Source organism: Phyllostomus discolor, chromosome 6 (assembly GCF_004126475.2).
Source record: "Phyllostomus discolor isolate MPI-MPIP mPhyDis1 chromosome 6, mPhyDis1.pri.v3, whole genome shotgun sequence".
Classification (NCBI taxonomy): Eukaryota; Metazoa; Chordata; class Mammalia; order Chiroptera; family Phyllostomidae; genus Phyllostomus; species Phyllostomus discolor.
In genome coordinates this window covers 135,052,543-135,073,586 of record NC_040908.2, presented here as the reverse complement: position 1 = coordinate 135,073,586, position 21,044 = coordinate 135,052,543, and the positions used below count along the sequence as shown (strand labels likewise).

The 21,044-nt window shown below is 40.4% G+C and overlaps 1 protein-coding gene across 4 annotated transcripts in view; it reads right to left on the bottom strand.

Moving 5' to 3' along the window:
• Positions 1-17,961, bottom strand: part of LOC114500643 (nucleobindin-2) — a 40,708-nt gene extending 22,747 nt beyond the window's left edge. The window contains exons 1-5 of one of the 4 annotated variants that reach the window (XM_036029101.1): positions 17,788-17,940; positions 12,566-12,721; positions 9,698-9,771; positions 5,516-5,659; positions 4,813-4,920 (exon numbers count right to left, since the gene is read on the bottom strand). In XM_036029101.1, coding sequence (XP_035884994.1) covers positions 4,813-4,920; positions 5,516-5,659 — 252 coding nt within the window. In that variant the 5' untranslated portion in view covers positions 9,698-9,771; positions 12,566-12,721; positions 17,788-17,940. Of the gene's footprint in view, positions 1-4,812; positions 4,921-5,515; positions 5,660-9,697; positions 9,772-12,565; positions 12,722-17,546; positions 17,605-17,787 lie in introns of those variants that run through there. The other 3 variants (XM_028517377.2, XM_036029100.1, XM_036029102.1) reach the window with 3 other exon arrangements.
• Positions 17,962-21,044: the final 3,083 nt, after the last annotated feature.

The window sequence follows — 21,044 nt, the reverse complement described above, 5'->3', positions numbered from 1 at the left end:
ATCAGGACGTCTGGAGGTGGGGCCCTAAGTCTGTGTTTTAACGAGCCCTGAAGTCTGAGAACCACTGGGACAAAGTAAGAGAGTTCAGTAAGAAGAGGAATAAAAAGTGTTTACTGGATTTGACAATTCAGAAGTCACTGATGCAAAGTTGTATGTAGTTAGATGATATGACAACTTCTAATATTTATCTATTAAATATGTATTCAGATGAAATCTGTAAAAGAAGAAGAGGGAGGAGGAGGAGGGCAAGTCACTGAATTCAGAGCAAGATGGCAGTAGAGTAGGTGGAAGTTACACTCACTGCCTCTCAGGACCACATCAGAATTGCAGCCAAAGCAGAGAACAATCAACCTGAATAAACATGTAAAGACCGAATGAACAGAAGTCATAAAACTAAGGATATATAGAGAGATACCCACATTGAGACTGGTAGGAGGAACAGAGATGCAAAAGGGCTGGCTCCACACCCACATTGTTGAGGGGGTTGGAGGGGACAGTAAAGAATCCAGAGGGATATTACAGCTGAGAAGATCCTCCTGGAGGAACAAGGGGCCTCAGCCCTATGCCAGGCTCCCTAACCTGCAGAACCAGATTCAGGAACATGAGCCTACACAGCATCTGGCTATGAATATCCAGCAGGGATTTTACCCACCTGGGTCAAACACTCTCTTAAAGAGCCAGTGCTCAAAATCTCATTCACAGCATTCACCCTGGGATCTAGTGGAGGGTCAGCAGTTTAGAGGGGAACAGAGTCATGCAGGAACAGATTGAATGGCATGGCTGTGAGGCAGCAGTGTCCCTCTGCTAGGTCTCTCTTCCACACTGCCCATAGATGCCATCATTCCTGGGCCAAGCATTCCCCTGCATAAGGCATCAGCCTGGGAGTGGCACTGGTCCCTCCCTGCTGACTCCTGCAGGCCCTGCCCGGCCAGGACCACTCCTGGTGGTGTAGTCTGTCATCCCTTCCACCCTGGGTCCATGGTACAGACTTTTATGGAGGGCTCTCCAGGAGGCCTGGAGAGACTCAGGGCATGGCAGAAATGCAAAGGAAGAGACTGAGCTGTGTGGTTCTAGGGTGAGGGCCACTTTTCTCTCACACTCTGGACCAGCACCACTGCTGCTATGCAGAGCCATCCCTCCACACAGCCAAATTTGGTCTGTTTTAGCCTGATGACTCTGCTGGCCTGATGACTCTGCTGGCCTTGCTCTGATGACACCCTGAGAACACACCCCACCGCAAAGTTCTGAAGGCTCCCCAGGCAGGTGGGGCTGGGCCTGGTGTACCCTGAGACTTTTGCTGAATGGCCTCAGACTCAGCACTGGCACTGAGTTTCAATCTGTATCAGCCTGGTGAACAGCACTCCCCGCTACCTGGTAACCCACTGAGAACTTACCTCACACAACATGTATATGGCCAGAGGCTCTTTCAGTGACTAAACTTAACAGGCAGCCAGCAGGTGGAGGCAGCCCTCAGGGTGTCTTGGGACTTGTGCTGACCTGTCCCAAGACAGGTACTGGTGAAAGACAGACTTGGTGTGCAGCTTGTCCCCTGCTATACATACCCAGGCCCAGCAGAGGTAGCCACAAATAGCAGATCACTTTGTAGCTCCAAATAGGTAGCCCAGGGCCAGTCACAGGCAGCCTCTGACATTGACCTTCCCTGGAATCTCTCACAAGGGGCCCCAAAACATCACATTTGGTAGCAGACTTCAGACCACGTAGGAACATGACCCAATTAGCTCCACAAGCAGCATGCCCAAAGGGAGATCCTGACAGTCACCCGACCATGCCGGGGCGAATTCTGCTTTGTGGGGTCAGCCCCCACACAGGAGCTCACACACTATGGTTGGAGTCAATCCTCATAGTCAGCCAGCCTCAGGGTCAATCCCACACAAAGATGGGCCAACAGCCATCTATACGCAAATGCAACAGTAGGGCTCACATAACAAACACAAGGGACATTCCTGGAGCACCTAGCTCAGGGGATCGGGGAGACTGCACTACTGAGCCCCACAGGACACCTTCTACATACAACCACCCTACCAAGACTGAGAAACAGAGCAAAGGTACCTGATACACAGAAACAAATATACAGAGGCTGCCAAAGTATGGAGACAAAGACACATGCCCCAAATGAAAGAAGAGGACAAATCCCCAGATAAAAGGAATTTCAAAACTGGGGATAGTTTAAGGGACATTAGGGACAACATCAAGCATAACAACATCCACATGCTAAGGGTGCCAGAAGAAGAGAGAGCAGGGATTGAGATAATATTTGAAGAAATAATGATGGAAAACTTCCCTAACCTGGTCAAGGAAAAAGACACACAAGTCCAGGAAGCCCACAGAGTGAGTCCCAAACAAGATGAACCCTAAGAGGTCCACACCAACACATATCATAATTAAAATGACAAGGTTGAAGAGAGAGAAAATTTAAAAGCAGCAAGAGAAAAACAGTTAGTTACCTACAAGGGAGCTTCCGTAGGCGGTCAGCTAATTTCTCAATGGACCATACAATGGAATATTACTCAGCTATAAAAAAGAATGAAATCTTACTATTTGCAACAGCATGGATGGACTAGAGGGCATTATGCTAAATGAAGTAAGTCAGACAGAGAGAGGTGAATACCATATGATCTCACTTCTATGTGGAATCTAAAGAAGAAAATAAATGAGGAAACAAAGCAGAAATAGACTTATAGATACAGAGAGACCGATGAATGCCAGAGGGGAGGATTGCTGGGGGCAGGGTGGGAAAGGTGATGGGATTAAGGGGTACTAACTGGTAGTTACAGAATAGGCATGGACATGGGAGGTAAAGCATGGGGAATAGAGCCAACAGTTTTGTAAAAACTATGTATGGGGCCAGGTGGGCACTTGAATTATTAGAAGGAACACTTTACAACCTATAGGAATATCTACTGTACCCATGAAACTAATACAAAATGTGTTAAATATAAACTGTGATCAAAAAATAAAATTAAAAAAGACAAGTCTTAGTAAAAAGATGTAGCATGATTCCTCTTTCAACATGCTTGCCTGACAAGGAAAGGATAAATTCTAACTTTTTTTTCCAGCTCTATCTGAGAAAAGAGTCTTTGCTAAGCTCTTTCGAAAAATGGGTTTTATTGTCTATTTTCCTCTTTTTCATTGAATAACTGTGTAACTTACTTCAATTTGACTTTCTACACCCCCAATAGGGAATAGGAAGGGGCTGTGAAAGGAAGACAGTTACAAAGGTGTTCCCTATGCCAAACCAGGAAGCTGCTGTCTTCTTTTCCCTAATTATCTCTGTTCAGGGTGGGCAAAAGTAGCTTTACAGTTATGAGTATGCAAAACACACAGTATATTCTCATATTATTATTTATTAATTATTGTATTGTTTTCCATAAAAACAACTGCAAACCTACTTTTGGCCTGCCCTGTATGGTATCTCCCATTATCCACATTTTCTGTCACCCCCAAATAACGCTCTTAATATTAATTTAAGTAGATAAGAGACAAAGTTCTATATTAAAAACCATTCACCCCAGGAAATTAGTTCCAAAGATTAAATTAATTATTTAAAGGAGCCCTGGACAGGTAGCTCAGTTGGTTAGAGCATTGTCCCGATACGCCAAAGTTGTGGGTTTGATCCCTAGTCAAGGCACATACAAGAATCAACCAATGAATGCATAATAAGTAGAACAACAAAACGGTGCTTCTGTTTCTTTCTCTCTCTCTGTGTCAAAAATCAGCAAATAAAAATTGTTTTAAAAATTAACTAATTAATTCTTCAAAGTAAAGGCATGACTATCCTCAAGACAATTCAGGGAAATTACTGGCCCAAAACAGGTCACTGCCTCCCAGAGAACTGTGAACTAAAAGACACACAGGCTCTGAGAGTTGCCTCAATGCGATGCGGTCAGTCTTTCAAAAAGGCCCACATGAGGGACAGAGACTAAAATAAGGCTGCTTGACCCAGAAAGGTTCTTTCTAACAAAGCTCTCTAATTCTGATTCTAGAAATGGGTGAGAAATTTTTTAGGAAAAGTTTAAACAATAAACAAAAATAGCATAAGCAAATAATAGTATCTTGAGAGGTAGAACTAAAATTTTAAAATTAACTCATTGGAAATTTTTACCACTGACTGTGGAAAAACCCAGCTAAACTGATGCATTACCCTTCAACGGTGAATGGTAAAAGATCTCTCTGGTCAGATCGTTCACAAATCCCTTTCTTTATCATGAGGACGGAGGAGATGTCTATGACTAAGATTATATATCTACGGAGCTCTTAAGACAAAGGCAAATAGTTAAATCTCTCTGATTCACATAAGATACGGCCTTTTACCTCTTCTGTTCATCCAGACCTGGTTAAAACACCAGAACATAACCTGTTCTAAACCTCTGAGTAGCTTCCTTCTGTCCTCACATCATGATCCAGGCCCTCCATCCCCATGGCTCTTTCCAACCCCATCCTTTAGCCAGTCATGGCCTCCACTTCCCAGTCTAGGTTCCAGCAACAGTTACTAATTCCAGTTTCCTGTATATCTCTTGTCTCGGAACCCTCGCACAGTCACCTCAGATGCCTCCCAGTCTCTCTCCTTTTCTCAGTCACATCATCAAGCACTGACATAATCTCTACCAAAAAGAACAACTTCCCACCTTCCCCCACTGCTTCTTACCAAATTACGAGTCCACCCTCTGTATATCCAAAATATATTAGTCACCGTATGTGCATGTTAATAATCTTCTTCTGGGGGTTAATCTCCCTTGAGAGATCAGTGTCTGGCATGCTCAAGTGTTTTTTTAAATAATTTAATTTTATTACCTTTATTTCCTCTATGTCTGCTTTCTGGAGCTTTTCTCTGAAATGATTATCTGTTTCCAACACATCAATCACTTGCTTGAGATATTCATCATAATAAAGTCCAGTGTCCTTCAAATTAAGAAACAAACAGTAAAGCTTCTGATCGTTTTTCCTTCCCTGCATCTAAAGATCTCAATTCTTAAAAAAGTAAAATATCTAGCAAAATGGTATTGAGACATACCTACTTTGATAGTTTAGACTGTCAAAGTTAAAAAGCTCAAATGAAGGGCTGTATTGTAGAAATCATGGTTTAGGGATCACACCGAAGTCCTGTTTTACTGTTACACAAAAGTAGGTAGATTTTCTATATGGCTTAGACAATGAAGACTTTAAAAATATTAATTGGTTTTACCCCATTGTTACCTGTTTCTCCTCATTACTATCTCTCTCTCCTTTGAATATAATACAATTTTGGGGTGGTGGGGAGGCGGTGCTGGTTAGCTCTACACTGGAAATGTATTGTGATCAATTCTTCTATATACTATCTAGTACACTAACTACATTAAATACATATTGTCTAATATTAAACAACATATGCTTACACTACATTATTTTCACTGCTATTTCAGAAATAATTTTGAAATGTCCAATTTTATAATAATAAATATTAGCAATATTTTAGTTAAAATTCTTCCCACAACATTATATTCCCCATTGGACTTACTGGTGGCTCTATCTTTGCACTATCCACAGGGTGAGGATTTTTTACTTTTGTCTTGTCTATGTCTATAGGCACAGCTTCGAGAGCAGTGAGTAGACACGTAACCAAGAGAAAACAATGCCGCAGTAGCACAGTCCTCCACCTCATCTGAAACAAAGGTAGCATTATAGCGAAGTACTGAAAAGATTTTATCAAACTATACATATATGCATTCCCAAAGCCACATTAATAATATATTAAATTTCAGGAAGTTTAATACAACAAAAGAATTCTAGGAAAAGAGTTAAAGTAGATCATAACACAGAAACAATGTATCACTGAAGAAAATCAGGAGGGGGTGGTGATTGCTGAGGGGAGGGGGGCATAAAGGGACTAAATAGTAATGGAAAAAATATAATAAAGACTATATATTTTTTAAACAAAGAGAAAAGCAGGGGAGAAATCCTGTTTAGCTAACATTAAAAAGACAAGGAAATAAAATTTAAAAGTTTGTATAGTATAAGAAAATATTTGGTTTATCATAAGAACTTCAAATAAGGATGACAATGAAGGACTCAAAATTTTTTTAAATAAATGGCCCAAGTTTAAGAAATGGAGAATAAGAAAAAAACTATGTATTTTTTCTCAATTAAAATATCAGAGAGCCAAAATTACTTCCAGATATAATATTTAATTAGCTTCAACTTAATTTTGAAAATAAGGTGTTCTATGGATAAAAGTTGATTAAAAGAGAGAAATGACTAGCTACAAATATTCTCTTAACTTATTAAACATTATCATAGCCAATAGTCATTTGCCAAAATTTTGGGGGTCAATGATTTTTCAAACAAATAGGTCAATAAATATCACGCAGGATGTAACAGGGTTGAAACAAACAAGGAGCAACTACCCCTGCTCCCAACCACAGTATGATTCAACTTTGCCTATGCAATTTCCACTCCATACGGATACTAGTAGCACCAGAGGATCTACTACAAGAACTGACATGAATAAAAACCTCATGTTTAATTGATTTTATGCATATGGACTCATGTTAGGGTCCACATCAAGAATAATGATCTGAGCCCTGGCTGGTGTGGCTCAGTGGATGGAGAGCCAGCCTTCACACCAAAGGGTCACTGGTTTAATTCCCAGTCTAGGGCACATGCCTGGTCCCCAGTAGAGGGTATGCAAGAGACAACCACACATTGATGTGTCTCTCCCTCTCTTTCTCCCTCCCTCCCCTCTCTCTAAAAATAAATAAATGAAGTCTTTATAAATTAATAAATTAAAAAAAAAGAATAATAGTCTGACCATCAACCTGGAAAACACATTATTTAATTCAGCATCTCCCCAACTTACCTGACCATGAACTTTTTTTTTTAAAATAATGTTTTTATCCCCAGAACACAATTTGGAAAAAAGTACACTCCCTCATTTTTAACACAACCCTAGACAGTATATGGTTCAGTGATACATTTTACAGATGAAGAAATTTTTAATCAAAATAGTTCACTCACAGAGCATTTTCATGCATTAACAAAATCACTAGAACTCACATTTTAGTGCTATTTCTAACCTATCAAAATTTTAACACTTTTTTTGAGATATAACTTGTGTAAAATTCACCTAATGAAGGTAGAGGATGTGTCTATTCTGTAAAGATAGTTTTCAGAGTTTAGTTCTCAAACCTAAAGAACCAAATCACCTGACGGCTTATCCAAAATACAAATTCTCAGGCTGCACCCAAGACCTCTTGAATCAGAGAATCTCCAAGGTGGAGCCCAGGAACCTGTTTTAATAAACTTTCCAGGTGGGTCCCACCTACATAAGCTCAAGCCCAAGGTTCGCTCTTCTCTAGGACAGTGGTTCCTCACCCTGGTTGTTGTTAAATGCTTCTCAGGATGAAATATGTGTACAAGAGACAATGGCTCGATGACGCTAAGTAGGTTTTCATTTTTGCAAGACTTCCTGCACTTGTGGTGGGCTACTACGCATTATGAATCTCTAATGCATTGTTTGTGCACAGAATGTCTTCCTATCGTGAATCACCTCCTGTTGCACAACTATTTTTTATGACAGCAAACATTTATTACTCATTCATGCTTCATGCCCATGAAGGATAATAGTTTTAAGTGTAGCCATGGCCAAAAAGCCCAAGTTATGACAACTGTTCAAATCACTTTTGATGTCTTCTATACATACTTCTGTAGATTGTGTTTCCTTCCAGGCTCCTACTGTGGTACACATGTGGTTAGAAAATGAATAAGTGTTAAAATGATTTGAACAGTCTTTCTACAATGTGCACACAGAAGGTCAGCCCAGGGATGTACCTCTGTAACTTCACGGCAGACCTCATCAGAAACTGTGACTATCCCTTGAAATGGGCCATCCAGAGATTCAGAGAATCTTTCACATAGCGTCCTCCCCTCCATCCCGAGTTATCTCCAATGTCCCTTCAGCTCTCCTTGCACCAGACAACACACATATGTAGGGCAATTAATAGGCATTCTGTCTCAGCCATTGGCAGCTATGTCACATATTTTAAAATATGCTTTCTTACAGGGTCCACCTCTCCTTCAGTACACAATAGAAGCCTGGGATCAATAAAAGTAAACTAGTACAGTTAAATCCAATTTTGGAAGTGGAATTGCTTTACTAATTTGTTGCTTCACTCTCTCACTCTTCTGCCATGCCCGCCATAAACAGGAAGGCAGGTCAAGAAAGAATCACGAGTGTGCATGTGTGTGGGTCCCGACAGCAGGTCCAAGTAACAAAGTTACAAAAAGTCTCCGGATGTCTACTCTAAAACACGGGCTAAATTTATGGCTCATACACTTTTAACTGGGCCCCCGGTTTATTATCAATAACAATAGAAGAGATCTATTGAGTGTTTACTATGAAGTAAGCAGCATGCTAAACCTGCTTTTATATATTAACTAATTTAATTTTTAATTCTGTGAAACACATATTATTATCTCCAATTTAAAGCACAGGAAATTGAGGCATCACAGTTAAAAAACTTGATCCGGGTCGCAAAGCCAGAGTTCGGTCCTGGGAGTGACAACCCAAAGCCTGTGTCTGTGTTTAAGCAGTGGTTCTCCAAGTGTGGTCCCTGGGCCAGCAGCCTCAGCATCCCCTGGAAATGTGGTGGAAACGCTAATTCTCAAGGCTTCCTCCAGACCTTCTAAATCAGAGTCTCTTTGGGGTGCAGGGGGGATGGGGGCATGATCTGTACTAACCAGCGCTGTAGGTGACTCTGATGCACGCTAACACTTGAAAACATGTCTCCCTTTGCTCTATTATTCATGAACGTCCTCTACACAATAAGAGACAAAAAGAATGCTTATCTGAAAAGTAAATTGAAATCCTCAAGGAAAAGAAAACAAGTGTCATACCTAAGAATAAGGCAAAATTAAATTTAGCTCTACATTTTCATTTCACCATTCCCTTGCTATGTGACTACAAATCAGCTGACTTTTCCTGCTTGTTTTCTCATTTTTAGAAATACCTTAATGAATTTATTTTACTTGTAATTCATTTATGTATGCACAAAAGTGATGTGAGAAAAATCTGTATGTCTAAATGCATCTTAAAAAGCACTTTCAGTAAACACAAAATGAAACTGTAAGTTTAAGCATAGTGTCATAGTTTAATTGGCAGTATTTTTTTCTGTGTGGTATATAATGATGTGTCTTAAGGTCAGAGTGTAAAAAATCTGAAGTCTTTAGAGTCAGTGAAATACCTTACACTGAGTTTTAAATGTACCATCTTTGTTTGGGCTTTCTCTTTATCCTGCCTTTTTTATATTTACTTCCTCTCCTTTCTTGCCTTTTTTTGTTTCATTTTTTGATTGATGGAGAATTTTTAAAACATATTTCCCCCTCTACTTGTTTCTAATCTTTTATTGTTTGTTCTAGAAATAATTAAAACAACTTACTGAAGTCTAAAGTTAAGTAAAACAGTTACTCTACTCCTTAATAAGGCCTCAATAAAAGTTAACTTATAAAAGAAATGGAAAGGTTCTAGCACATTAGGTAGAAAAGTAATGACATAAAAATCTCTTCAAATACCAAGATATAAAAAAAAAAACAAGATATGTCAAATGTGTCAAAGGTTTATAGGTTTTCATAAGCCCAGGAATATAAAAATAAATATCCATACAAAAGGAAGCAGGGGGATAAGGCAAAGGGAAGACTAGCTTACTTTTCTTCCATAATGGGGTCAATAAGAATGGCCTTCTTTCTTTTATCACCCTCTTCTTCCATAAGAACAGAGACCTAAAGAGGAGACACTGGGCTGAACTTGGCTGAAACAGTATTCTGATCCTAACTAGGATGTCTGAAATTCTAAATCAGGCAACGATCCCAAGACTACATGGAAATCACTGATCCCAAGGGCCTCGGAGCTTCAGGCAAAATTACAAAGTAAGCCGAGTTCTTAGCCTTTCCTAGCATTCCATAGGTACACAATAATTTCCAAGTCCCAGAGGAAGTTTATCTCTTTTCCCCTGTCTCCACCAAATCAAAACCCCCACTTACACACAAAGGCAGATTTCTTAATTATTGATTCATACCAAGAGTTACCCAGATTAAGTTTTTACTTGGTGGGAAGGTGCATGGGTGGGTGTGTTTATCAGTTTCCTGTTTTGACTGTAGAGAGAGATATCCTGGAAGTGGTTAAAAAGAAAGGTCGCTGGGGCTGGTGTTGGCTCAGCGGTTTGAGCTCTGGCCTCCAAACCCGAAGGTCATGGGTTCCGTCTCCAGTCCGCGCAGGTGCCTGGGTTGTAGGCCAGGTCCCCATTGGGCAGGGTGTGAGAGGCAACCAATCGATGTTGCTCTCCCTCTCTTTCTCCCTCTCTTCCCCTCTCTCTAAAAATAAATAAATAAAATCTTCAAAAAAAAAATAGAATGGTCATGGGTGAGAAAAATGGAGTATAGAAAACTGAAACTACCATATTTTGCTATGTATAATGTGCTCCTGTGTATAATGTACACCTGAGTTTTTGGGCCAAGCTTTCAGGGAAAATCTTTCATTTTACTTTAATTCAATTTTCTATTTATTTATATTTATATACTGTTTTTTGTAGTATAAGGGAATTTTAGCATTTAATTTGGAACATATTATGGTACAGGAAACTTTATGGAACAAATAATTACAAAGCACAAGAACAGATACAATGTATTTCGGGCACTGCCCACATGTAATGCGCATCCTTATTTTTCCCTCAAAAACCTGGGCAACAAAATGCACTTTACACACGGCCAAATACGGTAGTTCATCCCTCCTTGCCATAGTTTCTATTCCTCCCGCATCTATCTTTTACTCCCTCCTTCATTCCTGTTCTTTGACTCCTCTTCCTTTTAAATTTAAAATTAAAGTATGTTTCCTTTCATCTACGTTATATACTTGTTCATTTAACACATGTTTAGTACACATCCATGGTGTACCAGCTATTAGGCAGGACACGAAGTTAAGTGAGAAGGACATAGTCCCTGCCCTCACACCCTCACAGGACTCTCAGTGTAGTGTTCAAGGCAGCCTGTGAAATAAACAACTGCAACTTGATAAAAGCTGCTTACGAAATATTGCATAGAGCATGATTCTTTCTCTGTTAATTAAAAAATCTTTAAAGGCATTAACATGGTATTCAGCAAAGAGATACTTCAGTCAGCTAACTCATAACACTAAATAGCTCTGAAAAACTCATAAGGCTCCTGATCATTTTGTTTATTTGAGGTCAATGGTTCTCAACTGGAAAAAAAGAGAACCAAAGTACTAGTAGCAACAGAATCATTATACTTTGTCCCTGAGCGATACAAGGAAAAATTCAAAACCTTGCAAAAACACATATATACTTTGTAGAAGAAAATGTGAATTTGCTTCTAATCTTCCTTCTAACATCCCTAAAAGACTGACTGAATCTTTTGATTCTGCCCCCGTCCAATTTACATTCCCTGAATTTCCGTTTTCTTTTCTCAAACATTGTTTCAGATTACTTTCTTCGCAGACAGAATAGGCAGCTGAACCATTTCACACAACAAGTAGAGGGTATATTCATATAATATTTGCAAGTAAAAGTCTGGAATGAAATAAAATATTGATATACCTAAGTAAGTTAAGCAAGGACTAGTTGTTAAGTAAAAAGAAATTTCAAGACAAGTAACAGTTAACTGGTGAAAAAAAACCCCACAACTTCTGACTTATAAGGAAGGAAAAGTGTGGCTCGTATGAGCATACTGAACTTCAATTATCTTGAGATGGATTATACTTGTCATTAAAATTTTACTTCCTGATGATTTATTACATAATACTCCGGGATAACTTATCTGTCTTTTTAGTCCCTAGCATAAAGCAAGTGGCTTAAAAAAAAAAAGTAGCTCTATTTTAATATATCCATAAATTGTACAATAAAATCTATTAGCATTTATGAGTAATTTTAAAAATAACCAGAATAACCAATCAAGACAGAAAGGCTTGTATAATGAATCATGGGATAAAGGTAAAAAAAAAACCCTTTTATTAAATGAAAGTTATTTTCTTCTATAGACGTGATCAGACGTAAAGCTCTACTATTGGAAAAGTAGGGAAGCTTCTATGAGTGGTTATCATGGCATAGAGTTCTCAGAGAGGACAGAGAAAAATATCTGTACTGTGACAGAGAATTCTGTTTGCCAACATCCAAATCTTCTCTTCCTCCTCAATAACAAAAGCTCAGTTTTATTCAGGGCAACCATGCCTCCAGTTACATTTTCCTGCTTCCCCGGTAACCTGAACTTTGGGTCAGGACATCTCCCTGAAAGGAGAGAATACATCCTTTATCTTTGCCTTGCTGCCTGCAACTTGGCTGTGATGGTTAGAGCTCTGGTGCTATCTTGGACTACAAGGACCAGGGGCACACCTTACGGATAACAGAGCAAAGAGCTAAAAAAAGCTCAGGTCCATGATGACTTTATGAAGCTACCACACCTAACTGAGACTGCCTATTTCAGGAATTATTTCACCTGAGAAAATAAATATTGTGTGTTTAAGCCATCATTAAGTTGTTTTGTTCTTTCTTACCTAATTACTTACCTTCAGATAGGTTAAAATTTTTTATCTTCTTTTTACAGATGAGGCAGCTGAGATCCAGAGAGGTAAGATGACTTGCACAATATCAAATTGATAAGGAGGTAGGTCTTGGCTCTGAGCTCAATGCTTTTTCACTAAAAACTGGACTCTTAATGGGTTCTAAATGTAAACAAAAATAAAAACGTTAAATATAAACATAAATGTAAGCTTATTATATTGGTAATGGCACATGACAGTGTATGAATTTGTCACATCCTGTGAAAAACTACCGAGTTTTTATGATGTGGAAGAAAACAAAATTACATCATATTCTAGTAGTGAGGGGAGAGAGATACATTAAATAAACAGAGTAAAAAGCCAGAACATGCCCTGGCTGGCATAGCTCAGTGGATTGAGCGCCGGCTGCGAACCAAAGCATCGCAGGTTCGATTCCCAGCCAGGGCACATGCCTGGGTTGCAGGCCATGACCCCCAGCAACCGCACATGGATGTTTCTCTCTCTCTCTCTCTTTCTCCCTCCCTCCCCTCTCTAAAATAAATAAATAAAATCTTAAAAAAAAAAAAAAAAAGCCAGAACAGACAAAGATATTGATTGTTGTACCCAGGTTTTATTGTTGCTCCCCTTTTAAGTAAATAAGAAGAACTCCAACTAAACACTTATTTTGCTCAACAATAAGACTTCAAGATATAGGGTGAAATGTCCCATTAAGTCCTTTTTTCTTAAAGATTTTATTTATTTATTTCTAGAGAGAAGGGGAAGGGAAGGAGAAAGAGAGGGAGAGTAACATCGATGTGTGAGACATTGATCGGTTGCACTTGGCCTGCATCCCAGGCACGTGCCCTGGCTAGGGATCAAACCAGCGACTTTTTGGTTCACAGTCCAGCACTCAATCCACTGAGCCACACCAATCAGGGCTTCCCATTAAATCCTTAACTGGAATCTTTCTTCGCCGGTACCACTACTTTTAAAAATTAACCTTGGCACCCTGGCTGCTGGGTGGCTCGCTTGGAGCATTGGCGCATACATCTAAAGGTTGTAGGTGCAATCCCAGGTCAAGGTATGTACAGGAAGCACCCAGTGAATCTCTCTCTCTGTCTCCATCCCCCTTCCTCTCTCTCTAAAATCAATATTCTCAGGTAAGGATGAAAAAAATAAATTAACCTTGGCCCCAGTCTGTCACATCAGTCTCAGTTTCAGTCTCAGAGATTAGTAATAAAGCAAAGCATCTCAGATTCTTTTTTGAAAGCCCACTACCTCAGTATAAAATACATGGCAGTTAGCTCATGTCCAAACTCACTGGTGAATGTAATCAATTACCAGTATTTCTAAGCAGTCTGTAAGGAAATAAGCAAATAAAATATCTTCAAATTTTAAGAACAGATTTATTTATTTCCTTTTATTGTATATTTAACATAAAAAATAGTAGGAGAGTGATTGTATACATGTTATATGCAGGAAAGGCATATGACTTTTATTAACAGAGCATGGCCAAAAGTAAACATCAGCTTGAGTCCTAACCACACCTGTTTATTAGAACCTTACTTGCCTCTCTGAGTCTCAATTTCCCTACCTGTAAAATTAAACTAATACTTCCTCATAAGTTTCTCATTAGATGAAAATAAGAATGAATAGAATGTGAGTAACACAGTGCATGGCAATAGTAAATGCTCGATAAAGTCATGTCCTTCCTGTCTTGAAAATGAAATAGCTATAAATATCGAAATAATGAAAATCTGTTCAGTAAACCCCAAGTTAGAAAGCAATAAACCAGTTTGACATACAACCTTTAAATGTCTTTTTAATAGCTTTTTTAAAAAAACTTTACCTGAGGATATGCTTTTATTGATCTTTTATTGACTTGAGAGAGAGAGAGAGAGAAGTGGATGTGAGAGAGAAACATCAGCTGGCTGCCTCTCATACGTGCTCTGGCCCGGGATACAACCTGCAACCTTTTGGTGTACGGGGACGCCGCTCCAACCAACTGAGCAACCCCGCCAGGGCTAAATTTCATTTTATGAAGGGCCACATTAGAGCTCTTCTCTGAGCACAGCCACAACCAAAGTCCTCATGCAGCTACAGGCCAATGAAAAGAATACATCCAACCAAAGAGGAATACAGTCTCTTCCACCCTGGCAATAAGACAGATCTTTTCCAAGAGGCTCAGGTTTCTTTCTCCAAGGCATTGCCCTGAGCCAAGAAACATGGGTTGCTGCTTCGTGCTGTTGGTGTCATAATCCTAACAGTAAAAAGGAGTGGGGTGGAGAAAAATAACCACTTCCAGGTTTCTCAACTGCAGTGGTAACAACAACTGGTAACCTGACACGCCAGTTCATTTTTCCCTGTGAAAATGAGAGTCAATGGGAAAGTGAGATTCAAAATAGAATACCAGCTGAGTTGAACTTCAACCCCTCCCTGTATTAAGACATCAGTATGGATGTTAGTGTCTCTGATGCTTATATCGGTAGAAAAAAACATCAGTCAAGAAAACCAGTAAATGGCAAAACCAGTAATAGGCTTAAGAAAAGCAGATACTGTTGTTCATCTGTATCACTCAATAAACAAATTTATTAAAATTACAATGTCTTCAGCCCTGGCTGGTGTAGCTCAGTGGATTGAGTGCTCACCTATGAGCCAAAGGGTCACTGGTTTGATTTCCAGTCAGGGCATGTGCCTGGGTTGCAGGCCAGGTCTCCTGTAGGGGCCACACAAGTGGCAACCACACACTGATGTTTCTCTCCCTCTTTCTCCCTCCCTTCCCTTCTCTCTAAAAATAAATAAAATCTTTTTAAAAAATCACAATGTCTTCATTATTTATATATACTTACTTCAGATAACTAAAATACAACATGTCAAAAAGCTCTGCCAAAAATACAAGAGGCATGCAACTGCATTCTCAGTTTCCCTTAGGTTGCTTTGAAATTTTTAAAACAAGAGAATTCTGGGACCAAAAACGATCTTAGAGGTAGCTTGGTTGAGACCCTACTTTTATAAAAGTTTATAAAACACAGGGAAGTTAACTGATTTGGCCAAGATCATTTGGTAGAGCCAGGATTGAAATCTGGCCATAGAATTCTAATTAAGTATACTTTTGCCATATCATGGTGGCTTTTTTAAGCTTTTTTTTTTACAATGAAAATATTAAAGTGATTGACATTTTTATTTTTCCTAATAAATTATCTGAAATTGTTAGGAGCCTGTTTTTTTTTAAGTCTATAAACTAGTTGCATGTATTAAACATAAAAATAACAAACTTCCCCCTTCTAGACCTTTCATTATTTAGAAAAAGTTAATCATCTATCATGCTAAATATAGTCAACTTAATTACTCAAAATACTTAAAAGATTACCTACTTTACGGATTATTTTAAATACATTTTTAAATCCTACACTTGATTCCTGTAGTTACCCAATACTTAGAAGGGTATTATACACACCTAAGTCATCCAAAGGATCCTCAAAAAGTTGAAAGCAATTTAGATATTATTCTAAATAACACAAAATTGGTTTAGTATAGAAATATACAAACATATCCCAAAACAAAAAACCACTGTTGTTAATCATGTTACTGATACTCTATATTAACGCCCATAATCAATAACTAGTGTTTTGAAAGGGACCCTCATTGCTTTAATTGTGTGTTACATTTTAACTAGTCTTTGAAGACCACAAACAATCTTGGCAAAAAGCATATTGAATAGGTATACACAAAATGTGTGATATGAATAATACCTATCTCAAGGAAATCAGAGAAATGTAAACACAGCATGGGCCCAACCCTTGCAAGATGGGTAACATTAGTATAGATGCTGGAGGACAGCATGAGTAAGCACAAGGAGACAGAAATAAATTTTTCACTCATATTACAAAGTTGGACCAGATCACTGAGAGTTTAAAGACCAAAATGAGAAATATAAGTTTAATGTGTATCCTAATAATAAGAGTGATGTTATTTGAGATTTCATTTCTAATTCTAAATGTCCATTTTTTCCATTGTCTACCCTATTAATTGAGGAATGTTTGTTGAAACATTTGTTTTTGTTCAACTTTGTTGAACTTGTTCAAATTTTATAAAACAAGAACTCACACTTAGCTTAAAGTAGGATGAATCCTGAGACAATTTCTATGAGAGGCAAGATGCTAGAATCTGGATATTGCCTGACTCCGTTCAACCGAATTGACCAGAGAAGGCCTTAAGAAACAAATAATTTATGTAAGTTGTAAAAGAAACTATAGATATTCTGATGTAAATCTGTAATACCACTGGTCATATTACTTTAAGAATTCCTTTAAGCAACTGTCTCATCAATTCTAAATCCACAATCTCCTTCCAACCCATCAGAAATATTGGCATTTAAACTTGCACTCCCTCCACAGTTTTTAACATGTTTATGAATTTTTTTGAGCTAAACTGAGTGCCATAACCAGGAAGCAAGATCTCAAATGCTGTAGTCCCTCCATGTTTTTTAAAACAAGGTATTTATCATTTGGTGTTCATATTCACCCATGAATTTAACAGCCTTAATAAAAGGCACAGATGGCAAGCAGCACTTACTTATTCAGTTGTGTAAAACGTACATTACCCAATGTAGGGGTTTAGTGGGCAGCACCAGCCACAATAACCACAATTGCTCACTGAGTTACCATTTAGCAGTTGCAAATAGATGAGCTCTTTCCGTTTCTTAAACTCTGAAATCGAAAAAGCTCACATTCACACTCAATGATTTGTTACTTAAGGGAAAACAATAACAGCTGGCACGAACTTTCACCTCTTCTCAGTGTCAGGGCTTGCCAGCTTAACAGAATGAGCAAAGCAGGATTCACCAGCCGAGCTTTGCTTGGCAGCGCGGGTGGGGGATAAGGGGTGAGGGGGTGAATATCAGCCAGGAATTGGTGGGTACGCCCTCCTCAACAGTTGGCAACTCCTTTGCCCATCGACCTGCCAAAACCAGGCTGTAACCCCACCCGGGTCTCAGTTCTGCACTCACCCTCGCCAGCTCCTCGCCTAGAGCCAGTCATTCTCACCGACCCCTGAGAAAGCTTGGGTGCCCCGCAGCGAGTGAAAGAAAGGACCGCCCCCCCGCCCTCGGGATGGAGCTGGAACCCCCTCCAACACATGCCCGCCCACAGTACAGCCCCAGCCACCTTCACTGCCCGGGCAAACAGAGCAGATCTAAGCCTTGATCTCAGGACCGGCCCCAACCTCCCGCAGTACTGATCTGCACCCACCTCGAGGTCACCGGCCTTCCTGAGTCCCAGTCTCGACGCGTGAGGTTCCGCCCGCCGAAAGTCTGCAGGGCCTGCAGCACACAGACCTGTCTAGCCAGCTCCCAATTCTCAGCTCAGCTTAGTACCCTTGCCCAAGATGCGCTCCCGCCTCCTCGCTGCCATGGCGACAGCCCCCGCCCCCAGGAAGCCGCTGATTGGTTATACTGGATCTCGGAAGGCGTTCATTGGCGGAGACGAAGAAAAGATTGGGCTGGAGGCGGCCGAGCTGCCTTGGAGCCCGGGGGAGGTTCAGCCAAGAGGGACGTGGCGCTCTGCTACTCCAGCGGGGAGGCCGCGCCCCTTCCTTCGTTGGCTATTTTGAGCAAGATTTGGGCGGGTAAGGTGCTGTTCTCTGCGGGCCTCCCTTGGTGCTGACTCGCGCCGGCAGCGTCCAAACAGGTCAGAGACGGGCTCTCAGGCCCATTTTCGCCCACAGGCCCTGTTTGGGTCTAATGCCCCAGACCTCTTCCACACTCGCCCCCTTTACGCCTTCGGCCACTGTGGCTTGACAATTTTTGGCATTAATAAAAGGCACAGATGCCTTCCACCTTCTTTCACACCCATCTGCGGACATAGCTCTTATCTCTACACCCTCATAGAACTGAAACATCTACTCCACAACCCTCATTTTAAAGATGGGGAAATTGAGGCTCAAAGATTTCAGTGGCTTGAGGGTTCGAGAAACTTTCGGAGCCCTGAGGCTGGTATCAAAGATTAAGTCTGCTAAATAATAGCACTTCTCTGAGCCTTAGTTTTCTCCTTTGTGAAATGGTATCATCTATTTCACAGTTGTTATTGAAGATTACATGAGATAATATTCCAGAAAAACCAGTGCAGAACCTGTTGCATATGTTAGTAATGGTAGCTTCTCATCAAGAAATAATAGAAAGTAGTAGTAGCCCAGTGCACCATTTTGGAACCAGACTGCCTGTGTTGCAAAACTGGACTCTATTGCAAACCAACTCCGTACCTTGGTTTCCTTGTCTCTAATATGAGGATTGAAATACCACCCTCCTCAGCGCTAACATATGTGGCTTGGTTGAGCATCATCCTGCAAACCAAAAGGTTGCTGGCTCGATTTCCGGTCATGGCACTTGCCTGGGTTGTGGCAGGGCTCCAGTTGGGGCATATGCAAATGGCAGCCCATGGATATTTCCCTCCCTCCCTCTCTCTCTACAAATAAATCTTTAAAATACCACCTGTAGGAGACTGTTCTACATGGCATGAGCCCACCTCCCACTTGGAGATGCACAGGACCCATGCCCACGGATAGGTTCTCTGTGGGGAATCAGGCCTGCAATGTGCCTAGGCTGCTTTGAGTCTTGCTCTTGCTAAAAATCTCCCTCACCCTGAATTGACGACACTTACTGCAAAGTAACCCCCTAAAATCCATGCTATACCTTCCAAGGATGAGTGTAACCGGTTCAACTACTTTTCCCTTTCCATTTGCAAATATCCTTCTATGATGTGATTAGTGGCATCAGTTCCTTTGTTTTTCTGTAAAAGGTAACCACCTAAAGTGGACCTGTGCATAGTATATGAGGACCATCATGTAATGTGCCCAGAAAAAGAAATAAAGGCCTGTCATGGCAGAGGCCACGGATTTTGGCTCCTCTTGAGAGTGAAGCCACCTGCCCTTTTCCTCCACAGGACTCGGTAGTCCATGTGAATGTTTCTCCCCCATCCACAATGTCGCAGACCCCATGAGCTGGGGTCCGCATCAACCACCCTGCTCACTCTGGCTTGCCCTGGCTCTCCCTGGCTTGCCCTGCCTGGCATGGCTCAGTTGGTTGGTGCATCATCCCGTACACCTCACCATTTCACTTCTTAGTTTCACTTCCTGGTCAGGGCGCACATGTGTAGGATGCAGGTGCCACCCTGTTCCGACACATGCAGGAGGCAACTGACTAATGTTTCTCCCTTTCTCTCTCTTTCCCTATTCCTCTCTCTCTCAAATAAACCTTTAAAATAGACCTTTAAAAAGGAGAATAAAATAAACCTTAAAAAAAACCACGCTTCTCCTTACAGCTTCTTAGAAACTATCCTCAGCCAAGGCCTTTGCCCAAGCTGTGCTTACTTCAGTAGACACCATTTCCCCTGTATTTTACATGGCTGGGAAATTCGTTAGAACTCAGTGCCATTGCTTAAGAAAAACCCACTCAATCTGCTGTCATTTGTCTCCACTCCTTTCCATTATTTTCCCTAATAATTAGTATGTGTGTGTATGTGTGAACAGGAGGGATCCAAAAAAAACCACTGGAATTATCTTCTGGAGGGTGAGTCCCCTATAGTACAAGCTTCCCCCTCTGGGGGGGCTGCTCTAGAAACCCATCTATATCAGTGTACCAACTGGCACTGATGTGAGAGGCTGCATTAGGCTTCAGTGAATTTTTTTTTAAGACTCTTTCAATCCATTTGCCCACTTCATGAAGGGTGAGTTATGAGCCCACACCACTCTGAGTGTTCAGCAGTTTTTGACCAAACACAGCATAACCCCATGCCTCACCTTCCCAATTTCAAACAACTCCTCCACTAGGCTCATAAAATTTTAAATATATGTTTATTACAGAACTCATATGCATACCTTTATTACAAAACTGCAGTAGGTTTTCTTTTTTAATTTACTAACCTCCTTTGGTAGAATTCAAGAATGTGAGTTTCTTAAAGGCAGCATTTTTGTGCATCCAGGGCCTGCAATGAATATTTGTTGCATGAATGGTCATAAGCAGGTACAGAAATGGGCCAAGTCAAATGGTTATGGGGTGGGGCTATGACAGGATATGCTGTGATGCAATAAAAAGTTGTCTCAAGGGGATAGAACAGATTATGTTGTCATGAGAAAAATCTTCGAAAATCTATCTAATGACACTAGCCTGAAAGTATTGACTATAATAGGAAGAGAAGCTGGACCTGCATTTAAAATGGGTCACTAGGGTGACACAAGCCTGGGGAATCCTCCCATATTCAGATAAGCATTCACATCTACTACAGTGCCTGGAACCTAGAAGGCCTCCAAGAAATATTATATTTGTTGAATAAATTAAGGACTGAGTGGGTCTGGGAATAGGCTAGCATATTCTGGGCTCCAAGCCAACCTAAACCAGCCTTTGGTTATAACCTGGGTGAGTCAGAAGAGGTTTTGTTTCTATGATGAGCTGGACTGGCACATAACCATGTGCTGAGTTGGGTCAGTCTTTTCACTGAAGACAACATGTCTG